General features: G+C 48.3%; 1 protein-coding gene across 1 annotated transcript; it reads left to right on the top strand.

The window, feature by feature from the left end:
- Positions 1-475: 475 nt before the first annotated feature.
- LOC142689490 (uncharacterized) lies at positions 476-24950 on the top strand. Its single transcript, XM_075847584.1, has 3 exons — positions 476-726; positions 15801-15847; positions 16918-24950. The coding sequence occupies exon 3, from the start codon at positions 16947-16949 to the stop codon at positions 24729-24731; it is 7785 nt and encodes a 2594-aa protein (XP_075703699.1). The 5' UTR covers positions 476-726; positions 15801-15847; positions 16918-16946; the 3' UTR covers positions 24732-24950.
- The last annotated feature ends 24 nt before the right edge of the window (positions 24951-24974 follow it).

The raw sequence follows: 24974 nt of genomic DNA on the forward strand, positions 1-24974 counted from the left end.
GGGGAGGAGTCAGATGTTATTATATACAGGGGGAGGAGTCAGACATTATATACACGGGGAGGAGTCAGATGTTATTATATACAGGGGGGGAGTCAGACATCATTATATACAGGGGGAGGAGTCAGATGTTATTATATACAGGGGGAGGAGTCAGACATTATATACACGGGGAGGAGTCAGATGTTATTATATACAGGGGGGGAGTCAGACATTATTATATACAGGGGGGAGTCAGATGTTATTATATACAGGGGGGGAGTCAGATGTTATTATATACACGGGGAGGAGTCAGATGTTATTATATACAGGGGAGGAGTCAGACATTATATACACGGGGAGGAGTCAGACATTATTATATACAGGGGGAGGAGTCAGACATTATATACACGGGGAGGAGTCAGATGTTACTATATAAAGTGGGAGGAGTCAGGCAGTATTAGTGCATCACGTCCTGTCGCTTAGAGACGGAGGGTCTGAGCAGATATGACTCCACAGGCGCCATCTTTTTAGAGTCGCTGCTCAGGTCTCCGAGAACATGGCGCCGCTGTTCAGAAGTCCTCGCCCTCTACTGCCCGCGCGTCATCAACCACCGACCCCGGAGAGGTTATTCCCAGTGTCCTTTGCGTGAGGTTAGCGACATGTCATTCACTTCCGGGTAAAGAGAAAACGGAGAAAACATCGCAACGCAAATTCCCCTCTTCCGTGTGTAACCGGCCCCCACACCCGGTGAGTAAATCTCTGCTACCCCTCGCGACCCTCCTCGTGTCCTCCAAACCATGGAGCTGCAAATAATAAACTGATAACTCTCACTAGCAACTGCTGAACTTCCATAGTGTGACTGCTCTTACAGTAGAGGTTCCATAGTGTGACTGATCTTACAGTAGAGGGTCCATAGTGTGACTGCTCTTACAGTAGAGGTTCCATAGTGTGACTGCTCTTACAGTAGAGGCTCCATAGTGTGACTGATCTTACAGTAGAGGTTCCATAGTGTGACTGATCTTACAGTAGAGGGTCCATAGTGTGACTGCTCTTACAGTAGAGGGTCCATAGTGTGACTGCTCTTACAGTAGAGGTTCCATAGTGTGACTGCTCTTACAGTAGAGGTTCCATAGTGTGACTGCTCTTACAGTAGAGGTTCCATAGTGTGACTGATCTTACAGTAGAGGTTCCATAGTGTGACCGATCTTACAGTAGAGGGTTCTATAGTGTGACTGCTCTTACAGTAGAGGTTCCATAGTGTGACCGCTCTTACAGTAGAGGCTCCATAGTGTGACTGCTCTTACAGTAGAGGTTCCATAGTGTGACTGATCTTACAGTAGAGGTTCCATAGTGTGACTGCTCTTACAGTAGAGGTTCCATAGTGTGACCGCTCTTACAGTAGAGGCTCCATAGTGTGACTGCTCTTACAGTAGAGGTTCCATAGTGTGACTGATCTTACAGTAGAGGTTCCATAGTGTGACTGCTCTTACAGTAGAGGCTCCATAGTGTGACTGATCTTACAGTAGAGGTTCCATAGTGTGACTGATCTTACAGTAGAGGTTCCATAGTGTGACTGATCTTACAGTAGAGGTTCCATAGTGTGACTGATCTTACAGTAGAGGCTCCATAGTGTGACTGATCTTACAGTAGAGGTTCCATAGTGTGACTGCTCTTACAGTAGAGGGTCCATAGTGTGACTGATCTTACAGTAGAAGCTCCATAGTGTGACCGCTCTTACAGTAGAGGCTCCATAGTGTGACTGATCTTACAGTAGAGGCTCCATAGTGTGACTGCTCTTACAGTAGAGGTTCCATAGTGTGACTGCTCTTACAGTAGAGGCTCCATAGTGTGACTGCTCTTACAGTAGAGGCTCCATAGTGTGACTGCTCTTACAGTAGAGGTTCCATAGTGTGACTGATCTTACAGTAGAGGTTCTATAGTGTGACTGATCTTACAGTAGAGGTTCCATAGTGTGACTGATCTTACAGTAGAGGGTCCATAGTGTGACTGCTCTTACAGTAGAGGTTCCATAGTGTGACTGCTCTTACAGTAGAGGTTCCATAGTGTGACTGCTCTTACAGTAGAGGTTCCATGGTGTGACTGCTCTTACAGTAGAGGCTCCATAGTGTGACTGCTCTTACAGTAGAGGCTCCATAGTGTGACTGCTCTTACAGTAGAGGCTCCATAGTGTGACTGCTCTTACAGTAGAGGCTCCATAGTGTGACTGCTCTTACAGTAGAGGCTCCATAGTGTGACTGCTCTTACAGTAGAGGTTCTATAGTGTGACTGATCTTACAGTAGAGGTTCTATAGTGTGACTGATCTTACAGTAGAGGTTCTATAGTGTGACTGATCTTACAGTAGAGGTTCTATAGTGTGACTGATCTTACAGTAGAGGTTCCATAGTGTGACTGCTCTTACAGTAGAGGCTCCATAGTGTGACTGCTCTTACAGTAGAGGTTCCATAGTGTGACTGCTCTTACAGTAGAGGCTCCATAGTGTGACTGCTCTTACAGTAGAGGCTCCATAGTGGGACCGGTCTTACAGTAGAGGCTCCATAGTGTGACTGCTCTTACAGTAGAGGCTCCATAGTGTGACTGATCTTACAGTAGAGGTTCCATAGTGTGACTGCTCTTACAGTAGAGGCTCCATAGTGTGACTGCTCTTACAGTAGAGGCTCCATAGTGTGACTGCTCTTACAGTAGAGGTTCCATAGTGTGACTGATCTTACAGTAGAGGTTCCATAGTGTGACCGCTCTTACAGTAGAGGTTCCATAGTGTGACCGCTCTTACAGTAGAGGCTCCATAGTGTGACTGCTCTTACAGTAGAGGCTCCATAGTGTGACCGCTCTTACAGTAGAGGCTCCATAGTGTGACCGCTCTTACAGTAGAGGTTCCATAGTGTGACTGCTCTTACAGTAGAGGTTCCATAGTGTGACTGCTCTTACAGTAGAGGTTCTATAGTGTGACTGCTCTTACAGTAGAGGGTCCATAGTGTGACTGCTCTTACAGTAGAGGTTCCATAGTGTGACTGCTCTTACAGTAGAGGCTCCATAGTGTGACTGCTCTTACAGTAGAGGTTCCATAGTGTGACTGCTCTTACAGTAGAGGTTCCATAGTGTGACCGCTCTTACAGTAGAGGCTCCATAGTGTGACCGCTCTTACAGTAGAGGCTCCATAGTGTGACTGATCTTACAGTAGAGGCTCCATAGTGTGACTGCTCTTACAGTAGAGGCTCCATAGTGTGACTGCTCTTACAGTAGAGGCTCCATAGTGTGACCGCTCTTACAGTAGAGGTTCCATAGTGTGACTGATCTTACAGTAGATGCTCCATAGTGTGACTGATCTTACAGTAGAGGCTCCATAGTGTGACCGCTCTTACAGTAGAGGTTCCATAGTGTGACTGCTCTTACAGTAGAGGTTCCATAGTGTGACCGCTCTTACAGTAGAGGCTCCATAGTGTGACTGATCTTACACTAGAGGCTCCATAGTGTGATTGATCTTACAGTAGAGGTTCCATAGTGTGACTGCTCTTACAGTAGAGGATCCATAGTGTGACTGATCTTACAGTAGAGGGTCCATAGTGTGACTGATCTTACAGTAGAGGGTCCATAGTGTGACTGATCTTACAGTAGAGGCTCCATAGTGTGACTGCTCTTACAGTAGAGGCTCCATAGTGTGACTGATCTTACAGTAGTGGTTCCATAGTGTGACTGATCTTACAGTAGAGGCTCCATAGTGTGACTGCTCTTACAGTAGAGGTTCCATAGTGTGACTGCTCTTACAGTAGAGGCTCCATAGTGTGACCGATCTTACAGTAGAGGCTCCATAGTGTGACCGCTCTTACAGTAGAGGGTCCATAGTGTGACTGCTCTTACAGTAGAGGCTCCATAGTGTGACCGATCTTACAGTAGAGGTTCCATAGTGTGACTGCTCTTACAGTAGAGGGTCCATAGTGTGACTGATCTTACAGTAGAGGTTCCATAGTGTGACTGATCTTACAGTAGAGGCTCCATAGTGTGACCGCTCTTACAGTAGAGGGTCCATAGTGTGACTGATCTTACAGTAGAGGGTCCATAGTGTGACCGCTCTTACAGTAGAGGTTCCATAGTGTGACTGCTCTTACAGTAGAGGTTCCATAGTGTGACTGCTCTTACAGTAGAGGTTCCATAGTGTGACTGATCTTACAGTAGAGGTTCCATAGTGTGACTGCTCTTACAGTAGAGGCTCCATAGTGTGACCGCTCTTACAGTAGAGGCTCCATAGTGTGACCGCTCTTACAGTAGAGGTTCCATAGTGTGACTGCTCTTACAGTAGAGGTTCCATAGTGTGACTGCTCTTACAGTAGAGGATCCATAGTGTGACTGCTCTTACAGTAGAGGCTCCATAGTGTGACTGCTCTTACAGTAGAGGCTCCATAGTGTGACCGCTCTTACAGTAGAGGTTCTATAGTGTGACTGATCTTACAGTAGAGGTTCCATAGTGTGACTGCTCTTACAGTAGAGGTTCCATAGTGTGACTGTTCTTACAGTAGAGGTTCCATAGTGTGACTGATCTTACAGTAGAGGTTCCATAGTGTGACTGATCTTACAGTAGAGGTTCCATAGTGTGACTGATCTTACAGTAGTGGTTCCATAGTGTGACTGCTCTTACAGTAGAGGTTCCATAGTGTGACTGATCTTACAGTAGAGGTTCCATAGTGTGACTGATCTTACAGTAGAGGCTCCATAGTGTGACTGCTCTTACAGTAGAGGCTCCATAGTGTGACTGATCTTACAGTAGAGGTTCCATAGTGTGACTGATCTTACAGTAGAGGTTCCATAGTGTGACTGATCTTACAGTAGAGGCTCCATAGTGTGACTGATCTTACAGTAGAGGTTCCATAGTGTGACTGCTCTTACAGTAGAGGTTCCATAGTGTGACCGCTCTTACAGTAGAGGCTCCATAGTGTGACCGCTCTTAAAGTAGAGGTTCCATAGTGTGACTGATCTTACAGTAGAGGCTCCATAGTGTGACTGATCTTACAGTAGAGGTTCCATAGTGTGACTGCTCTTACAGTAGAGGTTCCATAGTGTGACCGCTCTTACAGTAGAGGCTCCATAGTGTGACTGCTCTTACAGTAGAGGTTCCATAGTGTGACTGCTCTTACAGTAGAGGCTCCATAGTGTGACCGCTCTTACAGTAGAGGTTCCATAGTGTGACCGCTCTTACAGTAGAGGCTCCATAGTGTGACTGCTCTTACAGTAGAGGTTCCATAGTGTGACTGCTCTTACAGTAGAGGTTCCATAGTGTGACTGTTCTTACAGTAGAGGTTCCATAGTGTGACTGATCTTACAGTAGAGGTTCCATAGTGTGACCGCTCTTACAGTAGAGGCTCCATAGTGTGACTGATCTTACAGTAGAGGTTCTATAGTGTGACTGATCTTACAGTAGAGGTTCTATAGTGTGACTGATCTTACAGTAGAGGTTCCATAGTGTGACTGCTCTTACAGTAGAGGTTCCATAGTGTGACTGCTCTTACAGTAGAGGTTCCATAGTGTGACTGCTCTTACAGTAGAGGTTCCATAGTGTGACTGCTCTTACAGTAGAGGTTCCATAGTGTGACTGCTCTTACAGTAGAGGTTCCATAGTGTGACTGCTCTTACAGTAGAGGTTCCATAGTGTGACTGCTCTTACAGTAGAGGTTCCATAGTGTGACTGCTCTTACAGTAGAGGCTCCATAGTGTGACCGCTCTTACAGTAGAGGTTCCATAGTGTGACCGCTCTTACAGTAGAGGTTCCATAGTGTGACCGCTCTTACAGTAGAGGTTCCATAGTGTGACCGCTCTTACAGTAGAGGTTCCATAGTGTGACTGATCTTACAGTAGAGGTTCCATAGTGTGACTGATCTTACAGTAGAGGTTCCATAGTGTGACTGATCTTACAGTAGAGGTTCCATAGTGTGACTGATCTTACAGTAGAGGTTCCATAGTGTGACTGATCTTACAGTAGAGGTTCCATAGTGTGACTGATCTTACAGTAGAGGTTCCATAGTGTGACTGATCTTACAGTAGAGGTTCCATAGTGTGACTGATCTTACAGTAGAGGTTCCATAGTGTGACTGATCTTACAGTAGAGGCTCCATAGTGTGACTGATCTTACAGTAGAGGCTCCATAGTGTGACTGATCTTACAGTAGAGGCTCCATAGTGTGACTGCTCTTACAGTAGAGGCTCCATAGTGTGACTGATCTTACAGTAGAGGCTCCATAGTGTGACTGCTCTTACAGTAGAGGCTCCATAGTGTGACTGCTCTTACAGTAGAGGCTCCATAGTGTGACTGCCCTTACAGTAGAGGTTCCATAGTGTGACTGATCTTACAGTAGAGGCTCCATAGTGTGACTGATCTTACAGTAGAGGTTCCATAGTGTGACCGATCTTACAGTAGAGGCTCCATAGTGTGACTGATCTTACAGTAGAGGTTCCATAGTGTGACTGATCTTACAGTAGAGGCTCCATAGTGTGACTGATCTTACAGTAGAGGCTCCATAGTGTGACTGATCTTACAGTAGAGGCTCCATAGTGTGACTGCTCTTACAGTAGAGGCTCCATAGTGTGACTGCTCTTACAGTAGAGGCTCCATAGTGTGACTGCTCTTACAGTAGAGGTTCCATAGTGTGACTGCTCTTACAGTAGAGGTTCCATAGTGTGACTGATCTTACAGTAGAGGGTTCCATAGTGTGACTGATCTTACAGTAGAGGGTCCATAGTGTGACTGATCTTACAGTAGAGGTTCCATAGTGTGACTGCTCTTACAGTAGAGGCTCCATAGTGTGACTGCTCTTACAGTAGAGGTTCCATAGTGTGACTGCTCTTACAGTAGAGGTTCCATAGTGTGACCGCTCTTACAGTAGAGGTTCCATAGTGTGACCGCTCTTACAGTAGAGGCTCCATAGTGTGACTGATCTTACATTAGAGGTTCCATAGTGTGACTGCTCTTACATTAGAGGTTCCATAGTGTGACTGCTCTTACATTAGAGGTTCCATAGTGTGACTGCTCTTACAGTAGAGGTTCCATAGTGTGACTGATCTTACAGTAGAGGTTCCATAGTGTGACTGATCTTACAGTAGAGGGTCCATAGTGTGACTGATCTTACAGTAGAGGTTCCATAGTGTGACTGCTCTTACAGTAGAGGGTCCATAGTGTGACTGCTCTTACAGTAGAGGGTCCATAGTGTGACCGCTCTTACAGTAGAGGTTCCATAGTGTGACCGATCTTACAGTAGAGGTTCCATAGTGTGACCGCTCTTACAGTAGAGGCTCCATAGTGTGACCGCTCTTACAGTAGAGGCTCCATAGTGTGACCGCTCTTACAGTAGAGGCTCCATAGTGTGACCGCTCTTACAGTAGAGGCTCCATAGTGTGACTGATCTTACACTACAGGCTCCATAGTGTGACTGATCTTACAGTAGAGGCTCCATAGTGTGACTGCTCTTACAGTAGAGGTTCCATAGTGTGACTGCTCTTACAGTAGAGGTTCCATAGTGTGACTGCTCTTACAGTAGAGGTTCCATAGTGTGACTGCTCTTACAGTAGAGGTTCCATAGTGTGACTGCTCTTACAGTAGAGGTTCCATAGTGTGACTGCTCTTACAGTAGAGGTTCCATTGTGTGACTGCTCTTACAGTAGAGGTTCCATAGTGTGACTGCTCTTACAGTAGAGGTTCCATAGTGTGACTGCTCTTACAGTAGAGGTTCCATAGTGTGACCGCTCTTACAGTAGAGGTTCCATAGTGTGACCGCTCTTACAGTAGAGGTTCCATAGTGTGACCGCTCTTACAGTAGAGGTTCCATAGTGTGACCGATCTTACAGTAGAGGTTCCATAGTGTGACTGATCTTACAGTAGAGGTTCCATAGTGTGACTGATCTTACAGTAGAGGTTCCATAGTGTGACTGATCTTACAGTAGAGGTTCCATAGTGTGACTGATCTTACAGTAGAGGTTCCATAGTGTGACTGATCTTACAGTAGAGGCTCCATAGTGTGACTGATCTTACAGTAGAGGCTCCATAGTGTGACTGCTCTTACAGTAGAGGCTCCATAGTGTGACTGCTCTTACAGTAGAGGCTCCATAGTGTGACTGATCTTACAGTAGAGGTTCCATAGTGTGACTGATCTTACAGTAGAGGCTCCATAGTGTGACAGATCTTACAGTAGAGGTTCTATAGTGTGACTGATCTTACAGTAGAGGTTCCATAGTGTGACTGATCTTACAGTAGAGGTTCCATAGTGTGACTGATCTTACAGTAGAGGTTCCATAGTGTGACTGATCTTACAGTAGAGGCTCCATAGTGTGACTGCTCTTACAGTAGAGGTTCCATAGTGTGACTGCTCTTACAGTAGAGGCTCCATAGTGTGACTGCTCTTACAGTAGAGGTTCCATAGTGTGACTGCTCTTACAGTAGAGGTTCCATAGTGTGACCGCTCTTACAGTAGAGGCTCCATAGTGTGACTGATCTTACAGTAGAGGTTCTATAGTGTGACTGATCTTACAGTAGAGGTTCTATAGTGTGACTGCTCTTACAGTAGAGGTTCCATAGTGTGACTGATCTTACAGTAGAGGTTCCATAGTGTGACTGATCTTACAGTAGAGGTTCCATAGTGTGACTGATCTTACAGTAGAGGTTCCATAGTGTGACTGATCTTACAGTAGAGGTTCCATAGTGTGACTGATCTTACAGTAGAGGTTCCATAGTGTGACTGATCTTACAGTAGAGGTTCCATAGTGTGACTGATCTTACAGTAGAGGTTCCATAGTGTGACTGATCTTACAGTAGAGGTTCCATAGTGTGACTGATCTTACAGTAGAGGCTCCATAGTGTGACTGATCTTACAGTAGAGGCTCCATAGTGTGACTGATCTTACAGTAGAGGCTCCATAGTGTGACTGCTCTTACAGTAGAGGCTCCATAGTGTGACTGATCTTACAGTAGAGGCTCCATAGTGTGACTGCTCTTACAGTAGAGGCTCCATAGTGTGACTGATCTTACAGTAGAGGCTCCATAGTGTGACTGCCCTTACAGTAGAGGTTCCATAGTGTGACTGATCTTACAGTAGAGGCTCCATAGTGTGACTGATCTTACAGTAGAGGTTCCATAGTGTGACTGATCTTACAGTAGAGGCTCCATAGTGTGACTGATCTTACAGTAGAGGCTCCATAGTGTGACTGCTCTTACAGTAGAGGCTCCATAGTGTGACTGCTCTTACAGTAGAGGCTCCATAGTGTGACTGATCTTACAGTAGAGGGTTCCATAGTGTGACTGATCTTACAGTAGAGGGTCCATAGTGTGACTGATCTTACAGTAGAGGTTCCATAGTGTGACTGCTCTTACAGTAGAGGCTCCATAGTGTGACTGATCTTACAGTAGAGGCTCCATAGTGTGACTGATCTTACAGTAGAGGCTCCATAGTGTGACTGATCTTACAGTAGAGGCTCCATAGTGTGACTGCTCTTACAGTAGAGGCTCCATAGTGTGACTGATCTTACAGTAGAGGCTCCATAGTGTGACTGCTCTTACAGTAGAGGCTCCATAGTGTGACTGATCTTACAGTAGAGGCTCCATAGTGTGACTGCCCTTACAGTAGAGGTTCCATAGTGTGACTGATCTTACAGTAGAGGCTCCATAGTGTGACTGATCTTACAGTAGAGGTTCCATAGTGTGACTGATCTTACAGTAGAGGCTCCATAGTGTGACTGATCTTACAGTAGAGGCTCCATAGTGTGACTGCTCTTACAGTAGAGGCTCCATAGTGTGACTGATCTTACAGTAGAGGCTCCATAGTGTGACTGCTCTTACAGTAGAGGGTTCCATAGTGTGACTGATCTTACAGTAGAGGGTCCATAGTGTGACTGATCTTACAGTAGAGGTTCCATAGTGTGACTGCTCTTACAGTAGAGGTTCCATAGTGTGACTGCTCTTACAGTAGAGGCTCCATAGTGTGACTGATCTTACAGTAGAGGCTCCATAGTGTGACTGCTCTTACAGTAGAGGCTCCATAGTGTGACTGCTCTTACAGTAGAGGCTCCATAGTGTGACTGATCTTACAGTAGAGGGTTCCATAGTGTGACTGATCTTACAGTAGAGGGTCCATAGTGTGACTGATCTTACAGTAGAGGTTCCATAGTGTCACTGATCTTACAGTAGAGGTTCCATAGTGTCACTGATCTTACAGTAGAGGTTCCATAGTGTGACTGCTCTTACAGTAGAGGTTCCATAGTGTGACCGATCTTACAGTAGAGGCTCCATAGTGTGACCGATCTTACAGTAGAGGGTTCCATAGTGTGACCGATCTTACAGTAGAGGGTTCCATAGTGTGACCGATCTTACAGTAGAGGCTCCATAGTGTGACCGCTCTTACAGTAGAGGCTCCATAGTGTGACTGATCTTACAGTAGAGGTTCCATAGTGTGACTGATCTTACAGTAGAGGTTCCATAGTGTCACTGATCTTACAGTAGAGGTTCCATAGTGTCACTGATCTTACAGTAGAGGTTCCATAGTGTGACCGATCTTACAGTAGAGGTTCCATAGTGTGACTGCTCTTACAGTAGAGGCTCCATAGTGTGACTGCTCTTACAGTAGAGGCTCCATAGTGTGACCGCTCTTACAGTAGAGGTTCCATAGTGTGACTGCTCTTACAGTAGAGGCTCCATAGTGTGACTGCTCTTACAGTAGAGGTTCCATAGTGTGACTGCTCTTACAGTAGAGGTTCCATAGTGTGACCGCTCTTACAGTAGAGGCTCCATAGTGTGACTGATCTTACAGTAGAGGTTCTATAGTGTGACTGATCTTACAGTAGAGGTTCTATAGTGTGACTGCTCTTACAGTAGAGGTTCCATAGTGTGACTGATCTTACAGTAGAGGTTCCATAGTGTGACTGATCTTACAGTAGAGGTTCCATAGTGTGACTGATCTTACAGTAGAGGTTCCATAGTGTGACTGATCTTACAGTAGAGGTTCCATAGTGTGACTGATCTTACAGTAGAGGTTCCATAGTGTGACTGATCTTACAGTAGAGGTTCCATAGTGTGACTGATCTTACAGTAGAGGTTCCATAGTGTGACTGATCTTACAGTAGAGGTTCCATAGTGTGACTGATCTTACAGTAGAGGCTCCATAGTGTGACTGATCTTACAGTAGAGGCTCCATAGTGTGACTGATCTTACAGTAGAGGCTCCATAGTGTGACTGCTCTTACAGTAGAGGCTCCATAGTGTGACTGATCTTACAGTAGAGGCTCCATAGTGTGACTGCTCTTACAGTAGAGGCTCCATAGTGTGACTGATCTTACAGTAGAGGCTCCATAGTGTGACTGCCCTTACAGTAGAGGTTCCATAGTGTGACTGATCTTACAGTAGAGGCTCCATAGTGTGACTGATCTTACAGTAGAGGTTCCATAGTGTGACTGATCTTACAGTAGAGGCTCCATAGTGTGACTGATCTTACAGTAGAGGCTCCATAGTGTGACTGCTCTTACAGTAGAGGCTCCATAGTGTGACTGCTCTTACAGTAGAGGCTCCATAGTGTGACTGATCTTACAGTAGAGGGTTCCATAGTGTGACTGATCTTACAGTAGAGGGTCCATAGTGTGACTGATCTTACAGTAGAGGTTCCATAGTGTGACTGCTCTTACAGTAGAGGCTCCATAGTGTGACTGATCTTACAGTAGAGGCTCCATAGTGTGACTGATCTTACAGTAGAGGCTCCATAGTGTGACTGATCTTACAGTAGAGGCTCCATAGTGTGACTGCTCTTACAGTAGAGGCTCCATAGTGTGACTGATCTTACAGTAGAGGCTCCATAGTGTGACTGCTCTTACAGTAGAGGCTCCATAGTGTGACTGATCTTACAGTAGAGGCTCCATAGTGTGACTGCCCTTACAGTAGAGGTTCCATAGTGTGACTGATCTTACAGTAGAGGCTCCATAGTGTGACTGATCTTACAGTAGAGGTTCCATAGTGTGACTGATCTTACAGTAGAGGCTCCATAGTGTGACTGATCTTACAGTAGAGGCTCCATAGTGTGACTGCTCTTACAGTAGAGGCTCCATAGTGTGACTGCTCTTACAGTAGAGGCTCCATAGTGTGACTGCTCTTACAGTAGAGGGTTCCATAGTGTGACTGATCTTACAGTAGAGGGTCCATAGTGTGACTGATCTTACAGTAGAGGTTCCATAGTGTGACTGCTCTTACAGTAGAGGTTCCATAGTGTGACTGCTCTTACAGTAGAGGCTCCATAGTGTGACTGATCTTACAGTAGAGGCTCCATAGTGTGACTGCTCTTACAGTAGAGGCTCCATAGTGTGACTGCTCTTACAGTAGAGGCTCCATAGTGTGACTGATCTTACAGTAGAGGGTTCCATAGTGTGACTGATCTTACAGTAGAGGGTCCATAGTGTGACTGATCTTACAGTAGAGGTTCCATAGTGTCACTGATCTTACAGTAGAGGTTCCATAGTGTCACTGATCTTACAGTAGAGGTTCCATAGTGTGACTGCTCTTACAGTAGAGGTTCCATAGTGTGACCGATCTTACAGTAGAGGCTCCATAGTGTGACCGATCTTACAGTAGAGGGTTCCATAGTGTGACCGATCTTACAGTAGAGGGTTCCATAGTGTGACCGATCTTACAGTAGAGGCTCCATAGTGTGACCGCTCTTACAGTAGAGGCTCCATAGTGTGACTGATCTTACAGTAGAGGTTCCATAGTGTGACTGATCTTACAGTAGAGGTTCCATAGTGTCACTGATCTTACAGTAGAGGTTCCATAGTGTGACCGATCTTACAGTAGAGGTTCCATAGTGTGACCGATCTTACAGTAGAGGTTCCATAGTGTGACTGCTCTTACAGTAGAGGCTCCATAGTGTGACTGCTCTTACAGTAGAGGCTCCATAGTGTGACCGCTCTTACAGTAGAGGTTCCATAGTGTGACTGATCTTACAGTAGAGGTTCCATAGTGTGACTGATCTTACAGTAGAGGCTCCATAGTGTGACTGATCTTACAGTAGAGGCTCCATAGTGTGACTGATCTTACAGTAGAGGCTCCATAGTGTGACTGCTCTTACAGTAGAGGCTCCATAGTGTGACTGCTCTTACAGTAGAGGTTCCATAGTGTGACTGATCTTACAGTAGAGGCTCCATAGTGTGACTGATCTTACAGTAGAGGGTTCCATAGTGTCACCGCTCTTACAGTAGAGGCTCCATAGTGTCACCGCTCTTACAGTAGAGGCTCCATAGTGTCACCGCTCTTACAGTAGAGGTTCCATAGTGTCACCGCTCTTACAGTAGAGGTTCCATAGTGTGACCGCTCTTACAGTAGAGGTTCCATAGTGTGACTGATCTTACAGTAGAGGTTCCATAGTGTGACTGATCTTACAGTAGTGGTTCCATAGTGTGACTGATCTTACAGTAGTGGTTCCATAGTGTGACTGATCTTACAGTAGAGGGTCCATAGTGTGACTGCTCTTACAGTAGAGGGTCCATAGTGTGACTGATCTTACAGTAGAGGTTCCATAGTGTGACTGATCTTACAGTAGAGGGTCCATAGTGTGACTGATCTTACAGTAGAGGGTCCATAGTGTGACTGCTCTTACAGTAGAGGTTCCATAGTGTGACTGCTCTTACAGTAGAGGTTCCATAGTGTGACCGCTCTTACAGTAGAGGTTCCATAGTGTGACCGCTCTTACAGTAGAGGCTCCATAGTGTGACTGATCTTACATTAGAGGTTCCATAGTGTGACTGCTCTTACAGTAGAGGTTCCATAGTGTGACTGCTCTTACAGTAGAGGTTCCATAGTGTGACTGATCTTACAGTAGAGGTTCCATAGTGTGACTGATCTTACAGTAGAGGCTCCATAGTGTGACTGATCTTACAGTAGAGGCTCCATAGTGTGACTGATCTTACAGTAGAGGCTCCATAGTGTGACTGCTCTTACAGTAGAGGTTCCATAGTGTGACTGCTCTTACAGTAGAGGTTCCATAGTGTGACTGATCTTACAGTAGAGGCTCCATAGTGTGACTGATCTTACAGTAGAGGCTCCATAGTGTGACTGCTCTTACATTAGAGGTTCCATAGTGTGACTGCTCTTACATTAGAGGTTCCATAGTGTGACTGCTCTTACAGTAGAGGCTCCATAGTGTGACCGATCTTACAGTAGAGGTTCCATAGTGTGACCGCTCTTACAGTAGAGGTTCCATAATGTGACCGCTCTTACAGTAGAGGCTCCATAGTGTGACCGCTCTTACAGTAGAGGCTCCATAGTGTGACCGCTCTTACAGTAGAGGCTCCATAGTGTGACCGCTCTTACAGTAGAGGCTCCATAGTGTGACCGCTCTTACAGTAGAGGTTCCATAGTGTGACTGATCTTACAGTAGAGGTTCCATAGTGTGACCGCTCTTACAGTAGAGGTTCCATAGTGTGACCGCTCTTACAGTAGAGGTTCCATAGTGTGACCGCTCTTACAGTAGAGGTTCCATAGTGTGACCGCTCTTACAGTAGAGGTTCCATAGTGTGACTGATCTTACAGTAGAGGCTCCATAGTGTGACTGCTCTTACAGTAGAGGTTCCATAGTGTGACTGATCTTACAGTAGAGGCTCCATAGTGTGACTGATCTTACAGTAGAGGTTCCATAGTGTGACTGATCTTACAGTAGAGGTTCCATAGTGTGACCGCTCTTACAGTAGAGGTTCCATAGTGTGACCGCTCTTACAGTAGAGGTTCCATAGTGTGACCGCTCTTACAGTAGAGGTTCCATAGTGTGACCGCTCTTACAGTAGAGGTTCCATAGTGTGACCGCTCTTACAGTAGAGGCTCCATAGTGTGACCGCTCTTACAGTAGAGGGTCCATAGTGTGACCGCTCTTACAGTAGAGGTTTCATAGTGTGACCGCTCTTACAGTAGAGGTTCCATAGTGTGACCGCTCTTACAGTAGAGGTTCCATAGTGTGACCGCTCTTACAGTAGAGGTTCCATAGTGTGACTGCTCTTACAGTAGAGGCTCCTTAGTGTGACCGCTCTTACAGTAGAGGTTCCATAGTGTGACCGCTCTTACAGTAGAGGTTCCATAGTGTGACCGCTCTTACAGTAGAGGGTCCATAGTGTGACCGCTCTTACAGTAGAGGGTCCATAGTGTGACCGCTCTTACAGTAGAGGGTCCATAGTGTGACTGCTCTTATAGTAGAGGCTCCATAGTGTGACTGATCTTACAGTAGAGGTTCCATAGTGTGACTGATCTTACAGTAGAGGTTCCATAGTGTGACTGATCTTACAGTAGAGGTTCCATAGTGTGACTGATCTTACAGTAGAGGTTCCATAGTGTGACTGCTCTTACAGTAGAGGTTCCATAGTGTGACTGCTCTTACAGTAGAGGTTCCATAGTGTGACTGCTCTTACAGTAGAGGCTCCATAGTGTGACTGCTCTTACAGTAGAGGCTCCATAGTGTGACTGCTCTTACAGCAGAGGCTCCATAGTGTGACTGTTCTTACAGCAGAGGCTCCATAGTGTGACTGCTCTTACAGCAGAGGCTCCATAGTGTGACTGTTCTTACAGTAGAGGCTCCATAGTGTGACTGCTCTTACAGTAGTGGTTCCATAGTGTGACCGCTCTTACAGTAGAGGCTCCCAAGGTGTGGCTGCTCTGACATGTTTGTCATGTGGATTTCTTGGGGTGCAGCACACATTTGGGGTCTCCCGGGGGTCTGGAGCTGTAGAGGGTGTTGGGGGCGGAGCACAGACTCCTCCTCCTGATTTCATGATTGCCCCTTCTCCACTGATCTTATTTCTATATCTTTAGTGATCGAGGAGACAGCGGAGGAAAATACGGTGACCAGTGCAGGAGCGGTAATTATCACTGACCTCTTCTTTCGTGTCCTGCCCCTCCCGCCACCTTTCGTGTCCTGCCCCTCCCGCCACCTTTCGTGTCCTGCCCCTCCCGCCACCTTTCGTGTCCTGCCCCTCCCGCCACCTTTCGTGTCCTGCCCCTCCCGCCACCTTTCGTGGCCGTAGATTATAAGGCGTTCACCAGCGCTGGGGATTTTCCTACTTTCCCCTCCCTGTCCGTGGTGCCGGAGTGGCCCCCCCCTCCCTGTCCGTGGTGCCGGAGTGGCCCCCCCCTCCCTGTCCGTGGTGCCGGAGTGGCCCCCCCCTCCCTGTCCGTGGTGCCGGAGTGGCCCCCCCCCCTCCCTGTCCGTGGTGCCGGAGTGGCCCCCCCCCTCCCTGTCCGTGGTGCCGGAGTGGCCCCCCCCCTCCCTGTCCGTGGTGCCGGAGTGGCCCCCCCCCTCCCTGTCCGTGGTGCCGGAGTGGCCCCCCCCCTCCCTGTCCGTGGTGCCGGAGTGGCCCAATCTACAAGGAGTGGGGGTGCTGCGATCTACATAAAGGATGGGTAGGGGTGCTGCTATCAGCAAGAGGGGGTGCTATCTACAGGAGCGGTGAGGCCATATACGAGGAGTATCTGCTTCCCCTGCTGTTAAGCACTGTCATTTTGTTTAGTACCGAGCGGGCAGTGGTGGGGCGGAGCGGGCAGTTACGTGGCGGTGTGGCGAAGCTTCCTCCTGCGGCGCCATTCAAGAAAATAGTCAGAGGCCTCGAGGGCGAATTAATTAGATTAATCCCCCTTCCCTACCTTACTGTATCCTGCCCCTCCCCCCTCTTCGTGTGTGCCCATCCCCCTCCCCTTTCAGTACTTACTCCTGTAATCCGCAATGACGTCAGCGCTGCAGCCTGTGTGGACTGACATGGAGGTCCGCAGAGGAGGGGGGGGCACTATTTTTGTTATCGCCCCTAGAAACCCAATGACAGTAAGGCGGGGGGCCGTGTATTAGTCGGTGCTCCCCCATATACCAGCGCCCCTCCCCCGTGTATCAGTCATGACGTCTGTAAGTTTTTTTTTTTTTTTTCTTTTCCTGTTTTAGGATTTCCGGATCTTCCTGTGACCGGCGAGATGCAAGGTCTGGAGAGAAGCACCCGGTCCTCCAAGAGATATGTCCCCGTCTCCGATCCAGCGCCCGGTCCTGATATCCGGAGCGGTCCCGCGGACACCGGCCAGTACATGTGCATTGAATGTAGTGAAACTTTTGACTCTAAGTTGGAGCTGAACTCTCATCGTCAGAGTCATGTGACCAAGAAGCAGTTCACGTGTTCTCATTGTGGGAGAGGGTTTCACCACCAGGTCTTCTTACAAATGCACGAGAGAAGCCATGAAGCTGGGGTCTCCCGCACCTCGGGGACCAGGACCACGGCTGCCCGTGTCATATCCACCCGGAGCAGCAAGCCCCTGCCCTCGCCGGAGGTGGATATCCTCCACGTGTCACCCCCTCCCACCAAGTCTCCCTATCACCTCAACTCAAGAGTAGAATTCAAGACCGAAAGGAAAGGCCGTCAAGACTTCACCCCCCGAGAATGTGTGACGAGACGCACCCAAGGAGCCTCTCCACCCGCCCGCCAGAGAAGAGAAAGCTCCGACAATAAGTCACAGTTTGAGTTAAGAATTTCCAAGCTCCATGACACCACCGTTCAACTCATCGACCCCTTTGGAAATACACTGGAGATCCTGGCTGAGGTCTTCAACACCTACGCCATGGGGGCCTCCGACGAGGAGGGTTGGAGTCCCCCTGGTGACACGGACTCTAGTATCTCAGAGGTCCCGACTGCACCAACCTCCAGCATTGTCCCTATGAACATGGCCGACAAGATCACTGATGTAGCTGCGTCCCCGCAAAATTTGGAGGTTGATTCTCCTTCACCTGACCCTCATGAGCCCATAAATGAGGGTGGAATGGAGGAAGATTTGCCTTTGTGTCATATTCAGTCTCTCCCAAGTGCCAGCGTCTCTCCTATGACCGTGCCGGAGATCCATGATGATGACGTGGACAATGTCTCCACGCAGTGTCCGCCTGAGTCCGACAAAGAGAGAACCACTGAGGAGGACGCTCCACCTCCAGCAACTAGTGTCCAAGACTCCTCCATAAACTCTGATGGTGATGAAGCTGCGGCTGAACAGGCAGAAGGTCCCGTAGTGGAAGATTTGACATTGTCCACCAATGATCGTACATTAGACACCGCTACGGGCAAGGAGCTCATAGATGCTTCACTAAAGGGCAACACACCAGATGATCGCAGCTCCCCACAGCTAAACGATAGTGAAGCGTTCTGTGGTGACCCTCCCCAGACTGAGGGCAGTCCCAGTCTAAGCAAACCTGTGTCTCCTGAACCTCTTACAGACATTGATCACCAAGAATTAGAGGTTGTTGAGCACGCGTCCCCCCACCCACCGACCGGAAACCATGATCAGGACGTTGCTGCAACAAAAACTCAAGAGGACATCCCATTGGACGTGAGTGAAGACGGCGATCCGTTAGTTACTTCAGGTCTAAAGGACCGTGTGGACTCCAAGATCGATCCGGTGGCGTGTGTGTTGGTCTCCGTTCATGAAGACAATATGTTGACTCAAAAGAGAGGTCCGGAGGGCCCTGACCTTGATGAAGGTGAACACCCAAGTACAGCAGAAGTGCCGCTCACTCCGGTGTGTGAGAGTCTGGACACGTTAGAAGATGACGAGACCTCGATACAAAGACCCCTCACCCCCAATGAGCGAGTGTCCCAATCCAATGAGCATCCTGAAGAGAGCGACAGGGTGTCCTCCACCAGAGATCCTGGCAGCTCGGGACTTGACCTGGACTCTCCGGCTGACCCGTATCCTGCAGCCGACATTTCTACACCTCATACAAATGCCGACTCCCAAACCGTAAACTATTCAAGCGATGGGAACCAAACCATACCCAAGAGGGATCTGGAGTCCGGCCTGAGTGAAGGAAACATTTGCAGAATAAGCCAAGGTGTCCATGATGAAGCTTCTCCTCCTACGGGGGAAATCGATGTCCCCTCTTCAGAGACAATCTCCTTAGATAAAACCAGTCTCCTAATGGAGCATCAAATGCAGCCAGACAGTGAGCGGAGACCTGATGAGAGGAGCGTCGCCCCCTCAGATCCCGAGGGAGAATCTGTTCAGAGTGACGATGGTGAGAAAGTCATAATTCCACTAGAAGATCCTGCGGCCCAGCCCGACGACATGCTGGAGTTGTCAGGAGACCTTAATGAAGACCTATTGTCCCAGATTGCTAGTGATACGATGCCTGTCCTTCAAGAAGTAGTGAGTCCACCACAACTGTGTCAAGAGCCGGGGGAAGTGGGTCATACTGCCCATAATACGTCAAATCTGGTCCTTGATCCTACCCAGGAGGAGGGCAGCAGCTCCGAGCAGAATCCAAAACCAGAAGAAGATCCTAAAGCCACCACTGACCCAAACCATGACCTCCAAGCTAAAGTGAGCAGTAACCCAGAGCAAGACGTGAACCTCCGCGACCATGAGGAGATGGATGATGATGATGTCTCTCACCCTGATGTGTCACACATTGTTTCCTTCGAGAATGAAGAACTTCAAGAAGAAAAAAATGGAGGGCAGGATGAAGGTGGAGCAGCAGTGGAGACCCCTGCAGAGGACATTTCCCTTTCTAATATAGAAAATAAAATGAGTCAAGACTCCGAACAGGAAAAGGTCCAAACGTCTGTGCATGTCCTCAAATGTGCTGATGATGTAGAGGGGATCGCCTTCCCGGAGAATCCAGTGGTGGGGTCATGTGAAGAGAGCCCCATCAGTCTCCCGGAGCCAAAGGCAGCGAGTGTGGAGGATGGTTTACTGCCGCCTCCGGAGGATGGTTTACTGCCGCCTCCGGAGGATGGTTTACTGCCGCCTCCGGAGGATGGTTTACTGCCGCCTCCGGAGGATGGTTTACTGCCGCCTCCGGAGGATGGTTTACTGCCGCCTCCGGAGGATGGTTTACTGCCGCCTCCGGAGGATGGTTTACTGCCGCCTCCGGAGGATGGTTTACTGCCGCCTCCGGAGGATGGTTTACTGCCGCCTCCGGAGGATGGTTTACTGCCGCCTCCGGAGGATGGTTTACTGCCGCCTCCGGAGGATGGTTTACTGCCGCCTCCGGAGGATGGTTTACTGCCGCCTCCGGAGGATGGTTTACTGCCGCCTCCGGAGGATGGTTTACTGCCGCCTCCTGATGATGAGGAGGATTTATCGTTGACCGATTACAAAGAAAGTCCCGATGTTTCCCTCAATGAGCAGATCCTGGTGAACGTCACATCAACTTGTGTCCAAGCTGAAGAAACGAAACCTACAGAGGGAGACACGGCGGCAAGTCTAAAGGGTGCGGAGGAGTACAACCCCCCCAAATCTATAGAAAACCCCGAAATAATGAACGGACAGTATGAGGGGGTGGAGGTTACATTTCAGGAACGAGACCTCAACGATGACGCGCTGCCGGAGAAACGGGAAGAAGGGGAAACACCGTGTCCTGTGGAACCGGCTCTAGATCTGGCTTCTGGCCTGGAAGATTTATCTGAGAAATGTTCACTGAGCAGCGATGATGTGAAGGAGCCGGCAGAAAGTGACCCCAGTAAGAGCCTTCCCCAGGGGCCCAGCAAGCAGTATATTCAGATGTCTAACGCCGACCTCACCGAACACGACTTGGCCGATGGATTTGTAGACTCTGGGACTATTTTACTTAATGCACCAAATCTAGATGAAGCGGCTAAAGAAGACGACGTCTCGGCAGTGTCGGGGGATGGAGACGAGACTCCTGTAAATGACTTATCAGACCTGCTGGAACCTGAAGCCCAGGAGAGCGAGTACACGGAGGGCCCGGATGACAAACACGTGGGTGTCGGAGGCCAGTGTTTGAAATGTGGGAAACGTGTCAGACGAGGTAGAAAGGAGTTGGTTTGGTTTCCCGTCTGCTATAAGTGCCGTTTGAAGGCGAAGCGCGAGGAGCGCCATTCTAATGAAGGTTCTTGTCGTAGTCCAGACTTCGTATTGGAAAAAGACTTGAAGAAAAAGAAGAAAGGTTCCTCTGACTTCTCAAACTTCCAAATCAAACAGGAAAGCCACTCTGCACCGGACGACGTTTTATATAGAACTGTTAAATCCGTGGCCAGTACGAAATCCACTGCAATCAAGCAAGAACCTGCCGCCGTACCACGAAAAACCTACAAATGCCAAAAGTGTGACAAATCCTTCCGAATCCCGGCATTGCTCGCGGGTCACATGAAATGTCACGCGTTACCCCAGTGTCTGACCTGCGGATGCCCAATAAGACTCAAGTATAAGACCAAGCGCATTCCTAGGAGGTGCCATAAATGTTTCCAAAAAATCAAGCAGCAAAGGAAAGAGGAGGGGGAGGGGGACAGCCTGGATTCTGACCAGGAATCTTTGTATATGGATGAAGCCGATTTGAAAAGTCTAACATCCGATAACGAACCAGAAAACGACCAAGTTCTCAGCTCTACCAAATTAACGAAGAAGCCACTTGTACGGCCAGGAAGTGTTAAAAGAGGACATGAGCCGTTTCACTCCACACTCATGAGAAAGCGTAAAACAATGAATCCTGCCATACAAGCCCTGTACTGTAGCTGCAATGTAGTCCTGAAAAGTGGAGCAAAGCCACCCAAGATATGTAAGAACTGCCAAAAGCCCGTCCGAAATCGCAAGATTGCTCTCTCAAAAGCGAGCAGCGTAGCCGGCCATCATGTTGACGTGGCGCATTTTATTCATGGCCAATCTGCAGGCGGCAGAGCAACACCATTGAAGAAGCCGAAAAAGTCTGAGCCCGGCAGAAGCAAAAACTTGTCGCTAGGAGAAGCGTCTGCGGGCTGGGAAAATGCGCTCAGTCCTTCGACAAGTGATGGTGAATCCTGTAAGGACGAGGAGGCCGAGTCCTGTAATGAATTGACTATGAGTGACCTTCAGGATGGGGAAAAGCCCCGTTTATGCCCACAGTGCGGAAAAATATTCAAATGCAATCGGTCTCTGAATCTTCACCTCCTGAGTCACACGGCCACTCAGTGCGAGTCCTGCGGCTGCCGACTGCAGAAAAAGAAGCGAGCCGGTCGCTGGTCTAAGAAGTGTCGTGTCTGTAGACTGCTCGGCAAAGACCTAGGACTCCCTGACAGCGCCGTAGAGGAAAGCCTCGCAAGTGGGAAAGTCTACAAGGAAAAAAACACGGCTTCCCTACGATTAAAAATGAAACAGTCAAAGATTGTGAGAAGTAGAAAAATCCAATCCATCGCCAAACACAAAAAAGATCTTCGGTGGATGAACATGATCATGGCGGTGAAAGGGCTGACCCGAAAACCAAGAAAGAAGAAACAGTCCCTACAGTGTCCCAGCCAAGAGAAGCCTGGTGACCGCTCGGAAACCGCAGAGACCAACGTCTATTCAGCTACCGAGGGCAAAGATCTTTCTACTCTCCCCAAATGTGAGCCCGGCTCTTCAGGGACGCAGGTTTCTCAGAAGAAAATATTGGGTGCGATACCGAAAGTCAACAGGAAGTGCATGTACAGAGAGAAGAACATCATAAAAGTGGAAGAGAAGCCGCTCCTCCCGTACATGGACCTTCCGTCCAGCGCTCCGGTGTCCGTTAAAGAGGAGGAAGAAAACCAGTGTTTGGAATGTCATGAAATCTTCCCGAGCTTTGACCTTCTGCTCAGTCACCAGCGAAGTCACGTAGAGGCCGAGCCCTTCACCTGCCCCCAGTGCCCCCAGAGCTTCTCCACAGAGCACTATTTGAATATTCACGTTGGCGCCCACACTGACGGTCCTCCTTTTCGGTGCCCAGAGTGCAATAAAACCTTCCCTAGGAGGAACAACCTTGGTGTACATAGACGAGTGCACACGGGAGCCCGACCCTACGCCTGCCCCGACTGCCCCTGCAGATTCCGGCAGAAAGGCAGCCTGATTATTCATCGTTACACGCACAGGAACCTTCAGCTCATGCTGTTAAAGCCTTATCAGTGTTCAATATGCAATAAAAGCTTCAAGCAAAAAGAAAGACTTGTTATACACGAGCGCCTCCACACCGGGGAATGCCCTTTCTCCTGTAAGGACTGTGACCAAGTGTTTCCCAGCAAGTCCCGACTTTATTCTCATCGTAAGATCCACAAAATTCCTGAGGCTTCATCTGGTGTTGAGCGAAATGCTAGCGGTAAGGAGGAGTCGGGAGGTCAGTCTTATCAGTGCAAGGACTGCGGCAAGGTCTGCTCCACCAAAGCCAGCTTTGTTCTTCATTGCAAAGTTCATAAGTCTCCAGCCATCGTTGACCAGACGGGCAGCCACCCGGGGAATCTAGAACTGGCTACAAATGAGACGCCAAATGCCACTGGGCAGGATCTTCACATCAAGACTGAGCCTGAAGGGAATCCATTTAGTTGCCAGGACTGCGGCAAAGTTTGCTCCACCAAGGCTAGTTTTGTTCTTCATTGTAAAGTGCACCGTCTGCAGCAGAAATCTGATGGGGGTGGTAGTGCCACGTTCATTTGCAAGGACTGTAACAAAGTTTGCTCCACCAAAGCCAGTCTTGTTCTTCACCGTAAAGTGCACAGGCCTCAATTGATTCATGACCTCAAAGCTAATGCGGCTGATCCCCCCTTCATTTGCCAGGACTGTAATAAAATCTGTTCCACCAAGGCCAGTTTTGTACTGCACTGTAAGGTGCACAAGGCATCGTCCAGCAATGAGCAGATCCTCAATGCCAACCTGGAACAAAAATCCTTTGTTTGCAACGACTGTGGGTTTGTCTGCTCAACCAAGGCCAGCTATGTCCTACATAAAAAGGTGCACCGATCCTCGCCGAATCTAAAGGAGGGAGCGGAGGAACATCCTTTCACTTGCAAGGACTGTAATAAAGTCTGCTCCACCAAGGCTAGCTTTGTTCTTCATTGTAAGGTGCACAGAGCTTTACCCAGCAGTGACCAGAGCTTTATCCCCAAAGGTGATGTGGAAGAGAAGCCTTTCCATTGTAAAGACTGTGACAAGATCTATTCAACCAAAGGCCGGCTCCTGGCTCATAGTAAATTACACTCCGGCCAGGAGGTGGCTCCAGATGGTGAGCAGCAGAAGATCGACGCTGAAGAAAAGCCTTTTGCCTGTCCTATGTGCCACATGAGGTTCACACGCCTGAAGATTCTTGTCCGTCACAAGCTCATTCACGGGGAAGACGTCTTCCGGTGTGGACATTGTGGAAAGAGGTTCTTGTTCCAGAAATCCCTTATGAACCATGTGCCGGTCTGTCTGAAGAGGAGCAAAGGGAAAAGCCTCCTGGGTAAAGAAAAGGCTACAAAAAAGAGGAAAAGTAAAGATGGAAGCAATAATGAAGCGGGTGCGCCAAAGAAGAGAAAAGGCGAAAACAAAAAAGCTGTGACTGCAGTTCAAAAACTGAAACAGAAAAAGTTAATCAAAGCAAAGAAGCTGGCGTTATATAAGGAGAAGAGCAAAGCCAAGACCCTTCAAGAGAAGAAGCAGAAGAAAGCGCGGGCAGAAGCGGAGCTGGAGCCGGAGACCGAGGGCAAAAAGACGTCAAGTGACAAACCGAGTGATGGAAAACCAGAAAAGCTCCCGGAGACGCCGTCCAAGGAGAAGGAAAGCGGAAAGGACAAGAAACCCAAAGATGTCGGCAAAGTAAAGAAGACGCTAAAAAAAGTGCCCCCTAAGCAGAAGCAACAGAGGGTTAGTAGTGCGAGCCTGAAGAAGTGGAGGATAATCGCAGCCGCCACCGTCAAGAAGCGGAAACTTCAGGCTGTAATTAGCGGAGGGAAGAAGAAGGTAACGGTGAAGAAGAAAGGGCCGGCCAAAGCAAAGACTGGGGGCAAGAACGGCAAGGAGTAAGGATGACCCCCCCCCCTGAATTCAGCATAACCTGCCCCCCCTGAACAGTACGGAGGATAACCTCCCCCCCCCCCCCCTGAAGAGTACGGAGGATAAACCCCCCCTGCATAAGTGTTCTTACTAAAGCTTGTCTGTATCTTAATCTTCTGTAGACCTGATGGCGATGAAGCCGTTAACTTTACGCTGTGTTGTCTTTTAATAAAAATCCCTTCTATTGGACGCTGCTCTCCTGGGGGTTTCTTC

Source organism: Rhinoderma darwinii, assembly GCF_050947455.1.
Source record: "Rhinoderma darwinii isolate aRhiDar2 chromosome 5 unlocalized genomic scaffold, aRhiDar2.hap1 SUPER_5_unloc_3, whole genome shotgun sequence".
NCBI classification, from domain to species: Eukaryota; Metazoa; Chordata; class Amphibia; order Anura; family Rhinodermatidae; genus Rhinoderma; species Rhinoderma darwinii.